The sequence below is a fragment of the Ostrinia nubilalis genome, chromosome 3 (assembly GCF_963855985.1).
Source record: "Ostrinia nubilalis chromosome 3, ilOstNubi1.1, whole genome shotgun sequence".
Taxonomy (NCBI): Eukaryota; Metazoa; Arthropoda; class Insecta; order Lepidoptera; family Crambidae; genus Ostrinia; species Ostrinia nubilalis.
In genome coordinates, this window is record NC_087090.1 from 16,723,854 (window position 1) to 16,743,907 (window position 20,054).

The window sequence follows — 20,054 nt, forward strand, 5'->3', positions numbered from 1 at the left end:
TGAAAGAAAACAGTTCTTTTCGTATTCATAATTACAATCTAATTAGTAAAATAGGTAAAGAAAAAGAAGGCCGGGGTGGAGTCGCCATCCTAGTCAAAGACACTTTGAAATATTCAGTAATAGAGCTTCCCTTTTATGATTTTCTACAACCTGTAGCTATTAATCTGCGAACTGGCATAGGTAATTTAAGTATTCTATGTATATATTGTCCACCACCTAAAGAAAATAGATCAAGATTCAATGGTAGCAAACTGAAACACATTATTAACTTACTACCTAAGCCACTTTTGCTATCAGGTGATATTAATGCTCACCACATCGCATTCGGCTGTGCTACTAGTAACGGTCGAGGTAATGAAGTTTACAATATATTTGACGAGAGCGACCTCTGTATCCTCAACTCAGGGGCGCCAACCACTGTTGGTAGATCTGTTCATAATCCTTCGGCTATTGATGTAACATGTGTCAGCCCTTCAGTAGCTCCATTATGTGATTGGAAAGTCTATGATGATCCAATGGGAAGTTATCACTATCCCACTGTAACAGATATTCAGACTTCTGTTGATAAATATCAGATAGGTGAACCAGTACACAAATTTATTTACAATAAAGCTGATTGGTTTAAATTTCATACTGAAACAGAAAACATGGTAGTTAATATTAATTTAGATAATACAGATCCATTAATAATTTATGACGATTTTTATAATAATTTAATTAGTATTAGAGACAAATGCGTACCTAAAGTAGTCAAAACCTCTCCCAATATAATGAAAAAGCCTGTACCTTGGTGGGATGATGAGTGTAATAGTGCAGTTAAAAAGAGTAAAGATGCTTTAAATTTTTATAGACGTAATCCAAGCATTGACAACTACATTGCATATAAAAAATTGGATGCTGCTAAAAAACTAACTCTTAAGGAAAAAAAGAAAACTGGATGGAAATCTTTATGTGAATCTTTTAATAGATATACTCCTGTTAGTACAGTATGGAACTATATGAAGAGGTTTAAGCGTGTTTCAATTCCCAAACTGCCGAAGAATGATGAATGGATTCCCTCTTTTTTTGAGAAATATTCTCCTCTTTCTCCTCCTGAAAAACAAGTAAATAATTCATTATTGCAAACATATTTCTCTCAAATTGGTGATGAAAAAGCAGCTTTTTTGTCTCAACATTTTTCTTGGGAAGAGTTTATGACTGCTCTGCAGTCTCGTAGGAACACTACTCCTGGTTTAGACAATATTCCTTATGAAGTTATTCGTCGCCTACATATTAATGCCAAAAAACTTTTACTCTACATTTTTAATTTACTATGGCAAACACAGGTCATACCAGACTCATGGAAGACTCAATGTGTCATTCCTATACTTAAACCAGATAAGCCTCCTGATGACTGTAACTCTTATCGACCAATTTCTCTGTCCTCATGTATAGGTAAAGTATTTGAGTGCATGTTAAAGACAAGATTAGATTATTATGTCGAATCAAATAATATCTTACCAAATGAACAATTCGGATTTAGGAAAGGCCGAAGTGCAGCAGAAAGTTTTACAGCATTGGTCTCAGATGTTAGGAATTCTCTTGACGGTCACTCTGCAACAGCTTGTGTCTTCCTTGATGTACAGGGCGCGTTCGATAACGTGGTCCCCTCAATTTTAATAGCCATCTTATGTGATATTGGAGTACCCGGGGTAGTCTGCAAATGGATTTTCAATTTTTTGTACAAAAGAATAATGTATATAAAATTTAATAATATTATTCATGGACCCGGATATGTATATAAAGGCACAATGCAGGGTGCTACGATTTCGCCATTATTGTACAATTTATACACCAGTCAAATTAATAAGTATTTAGCACAAAGGGATATAAAATTTTTACAATTTGCTGATGATTTATTAATTTATACTGTAAATAAGAATGTAAACACTGCTGTGCATAATCTAAACCTAGCTTTAGTTGAAATTCATAATTTTTACTCTGGTAAATTAAAACTTGATATTAGTCCCAATAAGAGCGGCGCTATGCTATTCTCGAAAAAGTATAATGACTGTAATTCTACTATTTATTACAATAATAATCCTCTTCCATGGATTCAGGAAAAAAAGTTTTTAGGAGTGTGTCTAGATAAAAAACTCACATTTGAAAGTCATATCAAGCTTCTAATTCGCAACTCTTCTAAGGCTTTAAACATATTGCGTTCACTAGCTGGTGTAAGTTGGGGCTCTGATCCCAAGATTTTATCAATGTTATACAAGAGTTTAGTACGTAGTCATTTCGACTATAGTACTTTGGCATATATGAACTGTAGCCCAACCCTACTAAAAAAATTAGATGTTATTCAGAATAAAGCACTCAGAATAATAACAGGAGCTATGTGTTCAACTCCTATCATTGCTATGCAATGTGAAACATGCATTCCACCTTTAGTACTGAGACGTATTCAACTAACAGCAAATTTTTGCCTTAAACTAATAACTTCAACCAACAAACCAGTACTAGATAGAATCATGCCTCCCTTATCATCCCAAATGTGCTCTACTCCTCCTCCTCCAATTACAGGTAATGAGTTAATATCTGGACGCACTCCAGCCTTACTAAGAATTGCATTGTATATTGAGTCTCTCACTGTAAATATGTATAAAGATAAGCCATGGCCCATGTATAAAGTTAATTATGAAGATCTTGTTGTAAAAAATTTCACTATCTTAAGAGAAAAGATCTCCAATCAAATTGATCTTAATAAATTTCTAAATAAGTCTTATTATAAAGTGTACACAGATGGTTCAAAGAAAGAGAATAGTGTAACCTCTGCATTTTATGATCCACAACTTAAACTTACTCAAAGTCATAAAATTGAAAGCCACTGTAGTATCTTTACTGCAGAAAGTTATGCTATCCTCTTAGCACTTAAACATATCTGTACATGTAATCCACCATCTGACAATATTATTATTCTAACTGACTCTAAAAGTGTATTACTAGCTCTGGAAAATAACTCTTGTAAATATAATTTGAATTATATAATTTATGATATTAAGAAATTAATTAATAACATATATAGACTTACTGGTAAGACACTGCTCTTCCTTTGGGTACCATCGCACCGTGGCATCAGGGGGAATGAAATTGTTGATCTGGCTGCAAGGAATGGCTTTGATGTTGATCATTCTACGTTGTTGAAGTTACCTCACACTGACTATCAAGCCGCAATCAGTCAAGACCTGAAAAAGATATGGCATGAGTACTGGACAATTACTAGTATGGAAAAGGGAAAATGGTATGCTAAGATCCAAGGAAGCCCGCCCGCCAAACCTTGGTACCATCGGAGGAATGAGAATATAGATAACAGGAAGTTTATAACCATCATAAATAGGCTGAGATTTGGCCATTGCCACGCTCCCACTCACCTGAAGAGGCTCAACTTGATCCCGAGCCCTGAATGTACATATTGCAATGAAGAGCTTGCTGATTTAGAACACATAATCTTGAAATGTAGAAGTTTTGGAGTTCAGAGACTGGTCATGATCGATGACCTTCAATCTATTTGTGAACGTGTACCAGAGACGTTGGACGAGCTCCTGAAGGATCCGAAACTTTTCAAACCCTTATATACTTTCGTGGTTTCAACTCTGGGAACTATTTGACAAGAGAAAATCAGTGAATCAGTTGGAATCATCAGTGCAGTGAACTCAGTGAAGTGAAGTGTCAAACACAGATGTGATGTCTCAAATTCAAACAATTCTTTGAGACATCACATCTGTGTTTGACACTTCACTTCACTGAGTTCAACGGACTTCAAAGACTGGCTTAAAAGGGCTTGCACCCAGAGCCGTGAAAAACTATATTAAAAAAAAAAAAAAAAAAAAAATTTTTTTTACAAAGTCAAACAAACACAAGTTCACACAACACATTGGATTTATCGTATTTGTGACTTGTGATATTTTAGATGGATTCTAAACTACATAATAATAATCCTAAACATCAGTTTTTTTTAATGTGTTTCAAACGAAGGACGAATTGTACAGACATTTTAATTAAAACTGACTTTAAATTGTCAATAAATTCCTTTGTCACACTGACGAGCTACGGCCATGAGCTACGGTAAGTGGAATTAATTGAAAATTATTTTAATGTAGGTAGGTAGGTAATTATTTAATTTTTAGCGTTAAGATTTGCATCTCTTGATTACAACTAATTTGAAAATTATAAATAACTTGAAAAAATCGAACTGCCTAAGGCGGGAATTCCGGGATTACCGGGCCGGCGACTGCTCTTCCTTTATAATTTTCTCTATTTATAATATTTTTCTCTTTTATAATTTTCAAATTATTTTAATATGTAACTCTAGCAAGTACTGATAGTAGAATGTCAGTTAAAGGGGAACTTGTACAGATTTACATTCGATAGTTAATATTATTGAGAAATACTACTTATTTAGAAAGACTTTCAGCAGTCAGCACTACCATTGTAGGTAGGTAATTATTGTGTAACTCAAACTGTGAAAATTAAAAAAAAAAGCAAGCAATAATTGTATTACCATAATAATATTTCTTGTAAAAACAAATAATATTGACTTTTCTTAGGATTTTCTCTTGATCTTTTAGTTCATTCAGTATTAAGTTCGGTACTTTTAAGTACCTACCTACTGTGCTAGATATTACCAAAATATTGAATAAGGTAACAGAAGAAACACTTATTTTTAATTATGATTATACAGGTGACTCAAATAAGCTACTGACACCGGAGGTAGATTGACAACAATAAGGCTACAAATAATCATGTCCGTGGAAAAGTTGCGAGAGTTTTAAGGTATGACCAATTTCAATTATTAATATTCAAAGAAAACTGTCATATTATTTATGAATTCGACTGTACATAAATGTAACTCAGATGACAATGCAACCTAATGATGTCAGGTCTAATGATAACTACTTTTTTTGGGGAATGTAGTCTCCAAGGACAGTCATGTGAGTGATTAGCCACAAAATAGACTAACCCTCTTAATGCAGCCCAGTTTTAATAATAAATTGTAGTGACCGTTTTTTTATATTCGTTAATAGTTTTATATGATTTTAATGTTGGATATTATTACAGATCCATAACTACTTTCTGATGTTTGCTGATTTTCTTATGGATGAAGATACTATGAGACGCCTTTTTGTCATGGTGCACTTCGCAGTGAAAACAGTCAAGCAAGTAAAATAACAAGATTAGTCCATTAATTAAGAATGATTTACGAGTTTTTATTACAATTCATGTTGTTAGTTTTTATTCTGTAATTTTAGTTACATTATTTTTTTAAAATGTTTCTGCCGCTTTTGTTATATTGTATTGTATTATCATTTTTTTTTATAACTTTGTTGATTCTATTAGCTAGGAATAATAAGTCTTTAGGAAAACATCGGGGTCGAAAGCTAAGTGTAGACCTGGAGCAACAAAGACAAGTTTTCCAAAAATATAAAAGTAGGATAGGAAATTTTGTACCTCCCAATAATAAAGAAAACCGCGCTTTATACTCCGATCTTCAAGATGCTTTTAAGTATCGTTTGTCGTGCAAAGCAATTTATTGTTCGTTAAAAAAAAACTATAATTACTTCTTTGATAATGATGTTAACAAACCTCTTTCTCAAGTTTCTCAATTTTCTGACTCAGAATCAAGATCAGATAACTTAAGCACAGTACTAAATCAAAATGAAGACGATAGTGATTATACAAACCAGACTGATGCATATGAATCTTTTAACTTTTATGTTGACTCACATTTTTGGAAAAAGATTGAACCTATAATATATATAACGAAACGATCAGATTCCTCTGGCAGCTTATTTCAAAGGCGACGATCGCTGCAAAAAAATAAATGGACGGATTTTGTTAGAGAAATCATATGGAAAAATACAAAATTAAATTGCTTTTGGGTGTTTAAATCCAATATTGTAAAACAGGTAATAGATAAAACAGTTGTTGTTTGCAAAGGTCGTTGTAATTATAGTGAGTGTAAAGCTAAAATTGAAATAATCATGAAAAATAAGACAGAAAATTTTACAGAAATGCAATGTATCATTAGACACAGAAATCCAGATGTTAAGCACAGTTCAAATAAAAGGTATAGAATGACAGGTTATAAATCACAAACACTAGCAAAACAATTGTCAGAAAAAAGTGCAATTGAAGTAAGAAATTCACTAGCGAATGATACTATATGTCAAACCAACTCTGACTCGCCTTATTTTTTGCCAAGTGTAAATGCACTAAGACAGTTGAAAAAAAGAGATAAATCACAGAGCTTATTTCACGATAATGTTTTACTGTCGTTATGGATAATGAGTGAGACACCTCCTTTCAAACATTTTATAAAATATATATCATTGTGCCCATTTATTTTATATTATTGGAACAATTTACAAATAACTTTTTTTAAAAAATATTTAGAACAAGTGAATAGAATTGTTATTTCTTTAGATGCTACTGGATCGATATTCAAAATGTTACGTCCACCACAAGTTAATGATTTTATTAAAAATATGAAGAAAAAACATTTGTTCTTATATATAATTATGGCATATAATGATTTTGGCAGCAGTGTACCACTCTGCCAAATGATTTCTACGTCTCATACGGCGGAAACAATAGCAACTTGGCTGCAAACGTGGAAAAAAAGTCTACCAAAATACCCTGACGAAATTGTGACAGATGATTCAAGTGCCCTGATAAAAGCCTTAGTGGAGACATTCACACAATTTACAAGTACTGAACATTATTTGCAAAATTGTTTCAAAATTTTAGAAGGCGTAATAGATGCAGAATTTCCAAAATCATTTTTGCGACTGGACACCTCTCATTTTATCAAAACTTTACACGATCAAAAGATTTTTGATACCGTTGAAACACATGTTAAGTACTTTTATATCAAATGTATAATTTCAATTAAAAACAGCTCAGAATATAAAGTAGTGAAAAAGATTTTAACCAGCATTATTATCATTGCGTTGAACAATTTCGAAAGCAATCGATGTCAAAAAGCTATTGAGACCTTAAACCAAATACATGATTCCGAAAAACATGATATAATTATCGACTCAACTCCATCAGATATAATTAATAACAATGAAGATGACGAAATAAATTCAGAATCCTTATTAGACTTATGGTTTTTAGACGAGGTTGCCAAAGAAAAACTTTATATCGATCTAACAGAAGACAAAGACAGCAAACATCCCAATCCATACTTTTTCCCTGATTTAATAAAATTACTGACGCGTTTATTAAAAAAGTTCCAATAAAACAAGACCGTCATCTAGCAATTCAGAAAGCTATTTCAAAAATATCAAATGTTTGCTTTTAAATAATAACCGCGTACGAATCGATTTATTTCTGATGCGACATTTTAATTATATTTCCGGTGAAGTAAAGCTAGCGTTAACAAATATGAACAAAAAAAATATTCCAAAAATAAGTAGTTCTTTTGAACCTAAAAGCAAAACGACAGCACGATCTCGCCAAAAAAAAAGAAAAAACACAGACCGCGATTCGTTTTCACAAGATTCAATTTTTTCAAATAAGCCATCATATATAGAAAACTGGAGAGGGTACGCAAAAAAAAAGTGTAAAACTATAAAACGAATAAAAGAAAATGAAAAAGAAAAAGAAAATGACATTATTGATTATTTATTACCAGAAATTTTCATTGAAACCCCTAAACAACATGAAAGCCAGTTCGAAGAAAAAGAAATATCAATGTCATTAAAACCTCACGATATAACTTTACTGAAGAATGGCTCCAACATTAGCGGTTCTTTTTGTATATATAACACTTGTGCGTTTGACAGTGTTGCTCATCTGTTTGCAGTAATATGCACTATAAAGAAAAATATACTACAGGTTTTTAAAAGTAGTAGTGACCTTTTTTCTAATTTAATTATTTCTTTGATTTTAAATCGGCCGGACATTGAAGATATTAGGAATAATCTATTAAACTTACACTTCAAATTTGAATCTTCAACAGTAAACTGTGAATGCAACGTAACTTACATCATAGATAAATATCTTAGTTACAGCTATTGTAAAACGACATGGACAAAAAACTGTACAGATTTTCTGTGCACTGTAAACAACTCGAGTATTAAAAGATGTACAGGGTTTGTACCCATCAATATTGAGTTAATACTTGAATCGGGGCCACAGGTTTTAGAGAAAGCTGCACTTGAGTGCATGACACAAATGTACAAGTGCACAGAAAAATGTTGTGACGGGTACAATTTTTACATATATCAATTTTCACAATTCATTGCTATTGAGCTAAATTCTCCAGATGCCGAAAGAAGCATAAAATGCGAACTCCAAAAATTTCCCCACAATTTAACTTTTTTTGACAAAACGTTCAATAATCCATGTGTGATCGAGTTTTTAGAATTTAAAAAACACTACAGAGTTCACTGCAATGTAGGAGAATCAGAATGGCTTACTTATGATGATCTAGAAATGACAATCGAAAAGCAAAGTAGTAGTACTAAAGTATTACCTCACTGCGTTATTTATTCTATAAATTAAAATACAACTGAAAATATAAGATCTGGTTATTATTATAAATATTTTAATCAAGTATGATAGGTTACTTCTGTACTGTCATAATTCATTAATTAGTTTTAAGAAATATTTTAATATTAAGTGATGACTGTGATGAGTGATACTAGCCCTGACCAATGTTCACTGTATTATTAGTAATGTGTGTAGCTATACAGTGTGAGTCACGTTAAAGTGTACATATGAAAATAGATGAAACTAGACTTATTTTTATCGACAAAAAAAGAGGTCAAAATTTTTTTGAGATGTTTTTTTTTATTTTTTATAGAATTTTTTTTCTTCCAATTACTTATTGTAAAGAAAACGTAATAAATTTTAAACTAAGCGGTATATCCTGATAAAATAAAAACAGTAATAATGCTAAATAACAGGCAATACTAAAAAATACATAAAAATACACAAAAAAGGCCAACAAATAATAAAAAATGATACTTTTTGAAAAAAATCTGCTTTTAAATTCGTGTTTTTTGGTTATTTGATAAATTTCTCCAAAAAATGCCCCTATAACCGGTGGTTTTTATTACTTTGTATTATTCTCTATCGTATTATCTTCGTAAAACCAAAAATCGCATGTCTCTATCCCTATCACAACATTTGCTATGATCGTTTGAACAAAGGCCTGCCACAACATTATTCTCCGCTACAGGTAGAGACAACTTTAATTTAACTTAAATGCTTATTTTACTTCGAAATATTTTGTTTTTATTTGAAATCTAACTTGTCTTTATCAAAATTACAAATCTAGAGCCATTTTCAGTTTCGTTGTTAACGAAGCGTTGAATGGCGCGCCCGGAGAGGCTTAATTCAAACGATCATTGCAAACGTTGTGATAGGGATAGAGACATGCGATTTTTGGTTTTACGAAGGTATTACGATAGAGAATAATACAAAGTAATAAAAACCACCGGTTATATGGGCATTTTTTGGAGAAATTTATCAAATAACCAAAAAAACACGAATTTAAAAGCAGATTTTTTTTAAAAAGTATCATTTTTTATTATTTGTTGGCCTTTTTTGTGTATTTTATGTATTTTTTTAGTATCGCTTGTTATTTAGCATTATTACTGTGTTTATTTTATCAGGATATACCGCTTAGTTTAAAAGTTATTACGTTTTCTTTACAATAAGTAATTGGAAGAAAAAAAATTCTATAAAAAATTTAAAAAAATCTCCAAAAATTTTTGACCTCTTTTTTGTCGATAAAAATAGGTCTAGTTTCATCTATTTTCATATGTACACTTTAACGTGACTCACACTGTATTAATTATGTAGGTACCTATGTTAAGTTATTAAAGGACATCATCCATTTTGGTCCAAAATCAAAAGTGCCGGCCAAAAAATAAAAGTGCTGTATTCTGATAGAATACGTCCGCCTTAGCATTTATTACTATGGCACCAAAGCTGTAGCACCACTGTGCATCGTGGTATTTGAGTTCTAAAAATATATGAAACGACTGACTTTGATCTCAAATACTACGACGCACAGTGGTGCTACAGCTTTGGTGTCATAGTAACAAATGCTAAGGCGGACGTATTCTGTCAGAATACAGGACTTTTTTTTTATTGGCCGACATTTTTGATTTTGAACAAAAAATGTATGAATCGTCGATGAATTTTAGATCTCAAATACTCGACGCACAGTGGTGCTACAGCTTTGGTGCCATAGTAACAAATGCTAAGGCGGACGTATTCTGTCAGAATACAGCACTTTTTTTTTATTGGCCGACACTTTTGATTTTGAACAAAAAATGTATGAATAGTCGATGACTTTTAGATCTCAAATACTCGACGCACAGTGGAGCTACGGCTTTGGTGCCATAGTAACAAATGCTAAGGCAAACGTATTCTGTCAGAATACAGCACTTTTTTTTGTTGGCCGGCACTTTTGATTTTGGACCAAAAATATATGAAACGTGGATGATGTCCTTTTGATTTATCTGTGATAATGAAATTGATTAATTAGATTTACTAAGAGAGTGATAAGTGATACCCGACCCGACCGTGGATCACCTGTATTCTTTTACACAGTAAAGCACAGTAAAGTATAGGTACCTGATTAATTAGTTTTAAGAGGTAGGTATATTGATTGTTATTAAATTTTAGTGGCAAAGTTCCTTATGTTAAAATTATATTTTTTATTGAATAAGTGATGAGTGATACCCGATAAGAACGTGGATCACCACATTTCAATAAGTAAAGTGTGCCTACTAAGTTATTAAAAGTTGATCGATGTGTGATATTAATTGAACTGATTAATTAGTTTTACGAAGTATATTGATTGTTACTTTAGTGTTAAAGTTCCTTATATTATAATTTGTCTTCAAATTATATTTTTTATTGAATAAGTGATCAGTGATACCCGATAAGAATTTGGATCACCAGATTTCTATACGCAAAGTGTACCTACTTAAATTTTTAAATGATGATTGATCTGTGATAATAATTGAACTGATTATAAGCTTTACGAAATAATAAAATAAAAAAAATAAAATTTAAAAAAATTCATAAAATTCATTTATTTTTGCAAATAGGCTTTAAAAAAGCGCTTTTACACGTCCCAATATTAACCCTACCACTGCTTCGGGACAATAAATGGGTCAGTGCTGAGAAGAAGCAGCGCAAGAAACTCAGTAATTGTTATTTTAGGGGTAAAGTTCCTTAAATATTTATTTTGTCTCTAAATTAAGTATAGTTTTATATTTAATGAGTGATGACTGTGATGATATTAGACCCGACCGATCACTGTAATATTAGTCATGTGTAACTATGTTGTATGTATGTACCTAAGTTTAGTTAGTAAAATATGATTTATCTGTGGTAATTAAATAGATTAATTAGATTTACGAATCTCTGATGGATGAGTGATACCCGACCCGCGGAAACCTTTCCGCCAACTGGGACCGCAATCAACTAGCTAGGACCGCGGTCCCAATCGCCAGATCAGTAAAAATTAAATACTTTTCTGGGACCATTCATAAAGGACAATGACCAAAAATGTATGGAGTGTGGTCCAAATGTCAACCACCACCTATGTAGTAAAATAGTCTACTAAATACTGATTCATTATAACCAAACCGCAATCAAAAATATGCTGTCAGTAAAAAGTTTAAGACTGAATGAAAAGTCATGTTTTTACCTTTTCATCTGAAAATTAATGTTCTTGATATCATTCTATCCATCGCACATTTCGGATTAATCTATGCATATTATGTCATGTCGCTTAGTGTGCCGTGTTAGATTCTCGCTAAAAGAAAAAAAAACTCAGAAGAAAGACAACAATATTGGAATTATGGTCGGGTGGTCGCTGCTCCGCCCCTATTGGTTGTAGGGTGATGTTATACAGGGTGTTAGGTAAATGGGTATATAAGCCGACACTAGCCCATGTTAACATGGGCATATAAATGGTATGGTGAAGTCAGAAATTTGATATTATCATTTTAATATTTTTAATTTTCATACAAAATATTTTTTATAAAATCCGATTTGTATGAAAATTAAAATAATTAAAATTAAGATATCAATTTTCTGACTTCACCATACCATTTATATGACCATGTTAACATGTGCTAGTGTCGGCTCATATACCCATTTACCTAACACCCTGTATAACCTAAAACCATCCTTGATAAATGGGCTATCCATAACAAAAAGAATTTTTCAAATCGGACCAGTAGTTCCTGAGATTAGCGCGTAAACTACTACAATTTTTCATACAGTCATAACTTTTTACTGACAGTTTATTTATTTTTCGTCCCATACTGAAAGTTAATCTCTATTTAATGGACCATAAGCCAATATAGGTCTCATTAGTGGTGGACATTTGGACCACTTTTGGTCATTGTCCTTTTAGTACGATACCGATTTTGGAATGAATAATATTTTTTTTAAGTTATCTATGAGTGAACCTAGTCGCTGGAAGAAAAATATTTAATTTTTATCGATCCAGCGACTGGGACCACTGTCCCAGTTAATTGCGGTCCCAGTAGCCGGAATCTACGGCCCGATCGCGAACGTCTTCGCTTTCGCTTCGCGAAGCCCACACTCGGCCTCGTCGGCACGCGCACCGACGATCGCCAAACGGCTAGAGTACCTTCTGTACTCGCCACTCTGCCCGGTGAAGCTGGAAAAGCTCCTCTAGCTACCAGCGCGCGTCCCTTCAAAAAAAAAAAAGCCGGAAACCTCCCCGACCCGTCCGTGGATCACCAGTATTCTACTACACAGTAAAGTATAGGGTAAGGTGGGGCACAATGTTACACGGGGTACAATGTTACAATGCATATTTCTCCGTCCCTTTCTATTAGTTGTATGATGTTCAGCGGCTCAGTTCAGCAGCTCTTATGAGCTTGACAAACGTGTATACCAACATCATACAACTAATAGAAAGGGACGGAGAAATATGCATTGTAACATTGTACCCCGTGTAACATTGTGCCCCACCTTACCCTACCTAGGTTATTAAAAGTTGATCGATCTGTGATAAATAATTTACCTGATTAATTAGTTTTATGAAGTAGGAATTTTATTTCATTAGTGATACCCGACAAGAACGTAGATCATCGGATTTCTAGTAAAGTGTATCTACCTTAATTATTAAAAATGTTAATTGATCTGTGATAATAATCGAGCTGAATAAAAACGTTTTTGATTGTTATTTTAGTATTTCATTCTAGCTATTATATTTCCAAGAATAACCTGGTTTTGCCATGTCTGAATACAGTTCTTTTTTGGGTTTCGGTAAAACCGGTTTTGTGACCCCCTAAATCCCACCCTTACGTTCATATAAAAAGAATGTGCGTAATCTATACGTACATAAGGCACCTAAAATAATAGAGAGGAAAGAATTGATTGTATTGAACAATGAACCGTCTCAGCTATAAAAGACCCACTAAACTGAACTGTCCCACCAAACACATTGATAGGGGGCGCCACCATTGTTCACCTGTACAAGGTTACCCAAAAAGTACTGTCAAGCCGAAGCCCAGAGGTAGAGTATCACTAGGGCTACCCGAATACTCGATTTTTTCAAGTTATTTATAATTTTCAGATGATATGATAATGATGAAAATCTTTATCATATTTCAAAAACTGGGATAAAATCTATCCTACGTCCTTTCCCGGGACTCAACCATTTCTATGCCAAATTTCATCAAAATCGGTTCAGTGATTTAGGCGTGAAAGCAAGACAAAGTTACTTTCACATTTATAATATTAGTATAGATGCAATGTTTTTGCCTCGATTAAATAAAACATTGTGATCAAAATAAAAACTTATTATCAAAATATTTTATAGGTTATTAGGTACTCAATACAGAAATCAGCCGGCTCCTAGTCTAAAATTCTTATAATCGAAATTAAATGTTTTAAACTACAAATAAAAATGATTCAAACAGTACTAGTTTTTAGGTTCAAATTCGACTGCTCTAGTGGACGCACGGAACGGCAACGTCGCAGTCGACCCATATTATTTGAATTATTTGGCGGGAAAATAGTTTTTGGCTTTTAATTCTGAAACTAAGAGGCCTAGAGATTTGAAATTATGTCTCGTGTGTACTTCAATTATAACGAATTATTTGATCTTTAAAACGCAACTCTAACTTATACGGTTTTAATAATCCACCGTGTGTTACGTGTCACCAGCTTACACATACGTATCGGTTCGTAGTTCGAAAACGGTTCGAAATAAAGCTTTGAAAGAATTGAAGTCGGGTTTTTTTATTCGACTTTAATTTATGAGATATAAAACATTGATGTAGCTTAAATATTTACGAAGATACAGATGTGTAAGCTGGAGACACGGTACTCCAGCTCGCACATAGTTTTTTGATCGTGGTTTTAACAGTATTTGAGCTAAAGTCTTGAAAAGTCGAAAGCCTACTATTTGGATTCGACTGTAATTTTTGAGGTATAATACATTATCGTAGCATAAATATTTACGAAGATACAGATGTGTCAGCTGGAGACACGTGTCCTCAGCTTACACATAGAAAACAACTCATAGTTATGAAGTTCTAATGGCTCTAATTGAATGACTGAGAGGTTTGATGACTCTAATTAGGCTTTTATTGATGGTATACTTGGAATTGCTCTAGGGCCAATGAGGAAGTTGGAGACATGTTCATATTTGTTTGTGTATTTTTTTGTCAATATTTGACAGTATTGACACTGACAGTAGTTTTTTTTACTTCTGATTTAAAGCAAAGATAAGTAAACTATGCAGCTTTAAATGCATTTTAAATGAAACATTTAGAAAACCATAGAATTGAGAATGTTACTAGGTATGCAAAATCACTTGAAACCTATGTTACAGTTAAGCTTTTACATTTACAAATACATTAGTTTTTATTTCATTCAAAAATACCCAGTAGTTATGATTTTATAGGCATTCAAAGTTCGCTTAAATATTGAGTCCCGCCGACGGTCACGTGACCCCGTGTGACGTACATTCACAGCGTCCGCTCACTAAAAACGGATATAAACATACTTAAATACATTTTTTTTTGTAAATACAAACTTATTATACATATTAACACCCAGACCCATCACAGAAATTAAAATTGAACCAAACCCAAACTTGATGCGATTGTGTCGTTTTATTGCGAATTACCTTCCAGGTCCATCATTAGACCCCGATTACTATATAGAATTAAAATACTCATCAATACAAAACGAACGAGCCCAAACTCGATGCATTTAAGTCGTTTTATTATAGAGTTCCTATGGCCACCTTCCAGGTCCATCATCAGATCAGCTCCATGTCATCATAATATTGCATGGTCATCCAAATCACATGTGTTTGCGAAATTTCAGCTTAATCGGTTGCCTGGAAGTGGGTCTTAATTCAGTTTGCAAGATTCCACCCATACAAATATGAGCCAGTCGTTGTAATATGACGTCACGCGCATAAAATGGCGGGCCGGCCGCCGCCCGCACTTTTAAAATTCAATATCTTGGAAACTAATTGACGTATCGAAATAATTCTTTCACGTGTATTTTTTATTTTTAACAGAGAATACAGAAAGCTAAAAAACAAAATTAGTGAACATTCTTCATTATGCCATTAAAACCATTAGCCACTTAAACCATTTAGCAAAATAATTAACTTTTAAAAAAAATAAAACCGACTTCAAATGCGTGAACACAAAAAAAAACTAAAAATTAAAAATATTGCGTATAAAAAAGTTCATCCCCAATTTTCCACCCTTGGGGGTGAAATATTTTCTTCAAATTCACATGAAACCACCCTTTTGATAATACCTATTCAACAAAAAAATAATCGTTCAAATTGATTTATAATCGGCGGAGATATTGCGTATAAAAAAGTTCATCCCCAATTTTCCACCCTTGGGGGTTGTTTTTTCTATTATTAAATTTAAATGGGACCACCCTTGAGGTATTACCTATACGCCGAAAAAAGATTTGTTCAAATCGGTTCATAATTGGCGGAGTTATCGCGTAACAAACATAGAAAAAAAAAAAAAAAAAAAACATACGGGTCGAATTGAGAACCTTCTCCTTTTTTGAAGTCGGTTGATAAGTTTGTAACTTGACGTTGACGTTTACTTGATCTATATTGTCTATAGTTATGTAATGGTGGACCACGAACACGAATGTCGAATGTGTGATTGTTTGTTGTGTGATTGATAAAATAAAATAGAAATGTATTGCTTGCGTGAAATTTCGTCCAGCAAAAACTTTATAGTTTTTGCTTGAAAATGTACTTCAAAGACTTTAGTGAAATGAAATCGTGGCTACAACATCTTAGTCAGTGATCATCACGTTCGTAAAAATCAACAAGAATAAACATGGAGCAAAAACAGGATAAATGGGATGCTCTGGCTACTGTTAAATCTTTTGATTTAGGTAAGCTACCCTTACAAATACCTATTTACTATTCAGACCAATTATATAAATAATTTGACACGTTATTTTGTAGTATTTTTTGTTGTGCAGTGTGTGTAGCATGCATGCAGTACTTGAAATGCACACATGAAGGCTTTTTTTGCCCTAATCTCTATTGTGTTGTCTACCTGAGATAACAATACATACGTGGTACCTACTACGCCATACCTTTGTCAAGTCAGAACCCGTTTGTGGCTACCACTGGTGCCAGCGTTGCCAGACGTCCCGATTTTGGCGGGACGTCCCGATTTTTAAATCAAATTTAAATGTCCCGCGCGGGACAGGCTCGGTCCCGCTTTTCGGAGAGAGACACTGACTTCACCAGACTATTGTTTGAAACGCCATATATTCTAAAGAATAAAACTTTTTAATTTCAATTTTTTGTTTTTTTTTTCTTTTTTCATTCTAAAGACGAATTTAACGATAGAGTAAATCTGATTTAAAATATTATTCTTTTGTTAAAATACATTTACTATGGCTACTTTTGCTATCTATTGTCACGTAAACGTAATTTTAAGTCAAATAAAAAGATAAATATTTGAAAACCTTTGATTATAATATACGTTTTTTTACTATGTCCCGCTTCTGACGGAAGAATCCCGCTATTTTCACTCAAAAAGTACCAAAGTCCCGACTTGGCGAAAAAAAAAACTGGCAACGCTGACTGGTGCTGTTACTATTTTTATCTTTGATATAAGATGATGAAATAAATGTTACACACACATTTATTACGTTGATTATATACTTACCTTCTTCATTCATAAAATTGATGTTATAGCAGGATGCTAGTTCGTAATTGAAATAATTACTAAACATTTGAGTTAGTTACTAGTTTCAACAATAGTAACCTTAATTCTCTAGAAATTTCTTTTGTTATTTGTGAACAGTATATTTTTGATATGGAATCAAGGAAACGTGAAAGCAACAGCCCACCAGGTGTGTAATTATGAGTGTGAATAATTCATGAGGATTTTATCAATATTTGATAATTCTCAGCCCATTGTGGCTCCAGATAATTAGTAATTTGTGTAAAAGTACCATAATGTTGTTATAGATTTTGTTTGAAAAAATCAATATAACATTTTGCTTTTCTCATTTCCAGGTCCGATGCCCAATAGTCACCATGACTCCATTCTGCAGCAGAGCATGCAACAAATTGAAATTATCCACTCCGCAGCAACCACCCCCATCAGCCTACTAGTCCAGTCTCTCGTCAAACAGCTATGCTCACTCCTGGAAAAAGATAACATTAGGGCCAACCAACTCTACAACACCATTTGCGAGAAACTACACAGCATGAACTTGATTGACGATTCATACGCTATGGGAGAGTTTGAAGCAATGAGGAGTCAGTACCAAAGAGCTTTGTACCAGCTAGTTCAAGTGGCCACTGGATCTGAAATACCTATATCGCTTCCTGCAACCTGGCCTATTATCCAACCATCTTGCTTGGAATGGTCTCGCTACCACCGAGAGTTTGAAGAACTGTACTTCATTGCTGGAGGCGGATTTGGCAGCGTTTTCAAAGCTAGGCATAGACTTGACGGTGTGGAGTATGCAGTGAAGAAAGTTTACATCAAGTCCAGCGATGTCAATTCAATAATGAGTCATTTGTCTGAAGTCAAAACTATTGCAAGTTTGAACCATCCAAATATTGTCAATTATAAAGCAGCATGGCTTGAGCCGATGATTGAGTCTAAAGTGAAGAAGAAGGGAAAGCTTCATAATATGGATACAGACAGTGATGAGTTTACAGCTTCCAACCTTATTTCTTCTGCTCAACCTAACATAATAACCTCTTTCAAAACTCACAACTCTAAAGAACTATTCAACAGAAACCAGAGCCATTCCGATTTCGTAATTTCATTTCAACATTCAGACAGTTTCGATGAGATTGATAACGCTACTGAAGAGTTTTTTGAGTCTGACAGTGAGGATGATACCAGTACCCCAGAAGAAAATGCTTTAGTCAAGATGTTTGGTAGTAATGAATTCAAAAATTGTTCTAGGGTCAATTTGAAATGGGCCACTCTGTACATTCAAATGACTTATTGCCAGCAGACGTTGAAGCAGTGGTTGGACGCTCGCAATAATCGCGTCGCCATGACGAGGAAGAACTCTGAAGATCTGTCTTTCTACACAGACTCCTATGACTCACCCCCTTGCTTTGATTCGAAATTGTCAGAAATGAACTACCCAGTATCTTGGACACACATTGATTTGTTAATCGACATGTTCACTCAGCTTGTCAGTGGTCTACGTTATATACATTCTCGAGGCATAATACACCATGATATCAAGCCGAGTAATATATTTGTAGTACAAAATGAGGGTGGCATCAGAGTTCTGCTTGGTGACTTTGGGTTGGCGTGTCCGCTGCAGCAGTCTCACAGTGGCCTGGCACTTGGCACGCATTTATACGCTGCTCCAGAGCAGTTGGAAGGACAATGCAATCCTAAGGTAAGGTTTCAGATTTTAATTTGTTACAAAAATATCTAAAGTTTAGATTTTTTTACCTGATTAAGTGGTAGATAAGTAATAAAGTAGAATAACAATGAATTAAGTACAATGGCCTGACTTAGATAAAACGTAATTCATGTTTCTACTTGTCTGAAGTGCCTGTTCTAAATTATGACTACTCAGAAGTGATGCAACAATGCAATTGTTTTTGTTTTGTTTTCAACTCTGTTTCTCTCATTTCAGAGCGACATGTACAGCCTTGGAATCATCCTACTCGAAATGGTGGAGCCTTTTAGTACTGACATGGAGCGTGTGAAGACAATCACAGACCTCCGCAAAGGACAAATACCAGCGCACCTCACTGCCAACTATCCCAAAATAGCACATATCATCGGCAAGTTAGTCCAGAGGCGACCCAGCAAAAGGCTTGACACCGCTCAACTTCTAGAGGAACTAAAAACCCTATCGGAGAACAAGGATGAAACCATCAAGTCTTTGAAAGAAGAATTGGCTGCGAAGGACGATGAAATAGCAAAACTAAAGATGATGCTGGCAAAATTAGACTACAAGTCCTGAAGTGTACTTACGGTGTGTGTGTTTGTGAGTGATTTTACAATGATGTATTACAATTTTATTCTACTTACACGCGATATTAATTTTGGGGGGTTCGTACCACTATTTATTGTTTGTGATTCATAACATTGAAATTTAATATAGGTATTTAAGTATATCCGAGTTTGTTTTTATTTATTTACTAACTAATCAAGATTATTATCAGATAAGGCTCTTTACTAGTGATTTATATGCGCATGATTCCATGTTACATAATCTGATTAGGTTTCTAGCTTGATTAATATCATGCAAACTGAAATGCAGGTAAAATCCTAATTTGAAAAGGCATACAAAAATCATAGAAAGTAAAATTACAGTCTTATTTTCTGAATAACACACTTCAATACAGTTGAGTACATCAATACTAATAACTGATATTTTATTTACAGACACAGATAGGGATAATTTGTCGCTTAAACAGAGCTGCATGGTATTCAGCTGCAAGATAAAATAATATAGGTCTTGTATTAAGTAACCAAGTTTATTTACAGAAAACGCTA

The 20,054-nt window shown here is 33.6% G+C and overlaps 1 protein-coding gene and 2 long non-coding RNA genes across 4 annotated transcripts; 2 read left to right on the plus strand and 1 right to left on the minus strand.

Annotated features, from left to right (window-relative positions):
• Positions 1–1,102: 1,102 nt before the first annotated feature.
• Positions 1,103–3,669, minus strand: LOC135088064 (uncharacterized). The gene is made up of 3 exons (XR_010260952.1): positions 3,411–3,669; positions 3,071–3,224; positions 1,103–1,696 (listed from the first exon to the last, which is right to left on the minus strand). It is a non-coding gene; the product is annotated as an uncharacterized LOC135088064 (long non-coding RNA).
• A 324-nt stretch (positions 3,670–3,993) lies between these two features.
• On the plus strand, positions 3,994–5,531 carry LOC135088065 (uncharacterized). Its single transcript, XR_010260953.1, has 3 exons — positions 3,994–4,104; positions 4,721–4,812; positions 5,098–5,531. It is a non-coding gene; the product is annotated as an uncharacterized LOC135088065 (long non-coding RNA).
• A 10,656-nt stretch (positions 5,532–16,187) lies between these two features.
• On the plus strand, positions 16,188–19,670 carry LOC135088070 (eukaryotic translation initiation factor 2-alpha kinase 1-like). 2 transcript variants are annotated; one of them, XM_063982952.1, is made up of 3 exons: positions 16,188–16,443; positions 17,585–18,942; positions 19,186–19,670. In XM_063982952.1, exons 1-3 carry the CDS (start codon positions 16,386–16,388, stop codon positions 19,516–19,518), a joined length of 1,749 nt encoding a protein of 582 aa, XP_063839022.1. In that variant the 5' UTR covers positions 16,188–16,385; the 3' UTR covers positions 19,519–19,670. The 2 variants fall into 2 exon arrangements, with proteins under 2 accessions (XP_063839022.1, XP_063839023.1); XM_063982953.1 differs by lacking the exon at positions 16,188–16,443 and adding an exon at positions 17,325–17,418.
• Positions 19,671–20,054: the final 384 nt, after the last annotated feature.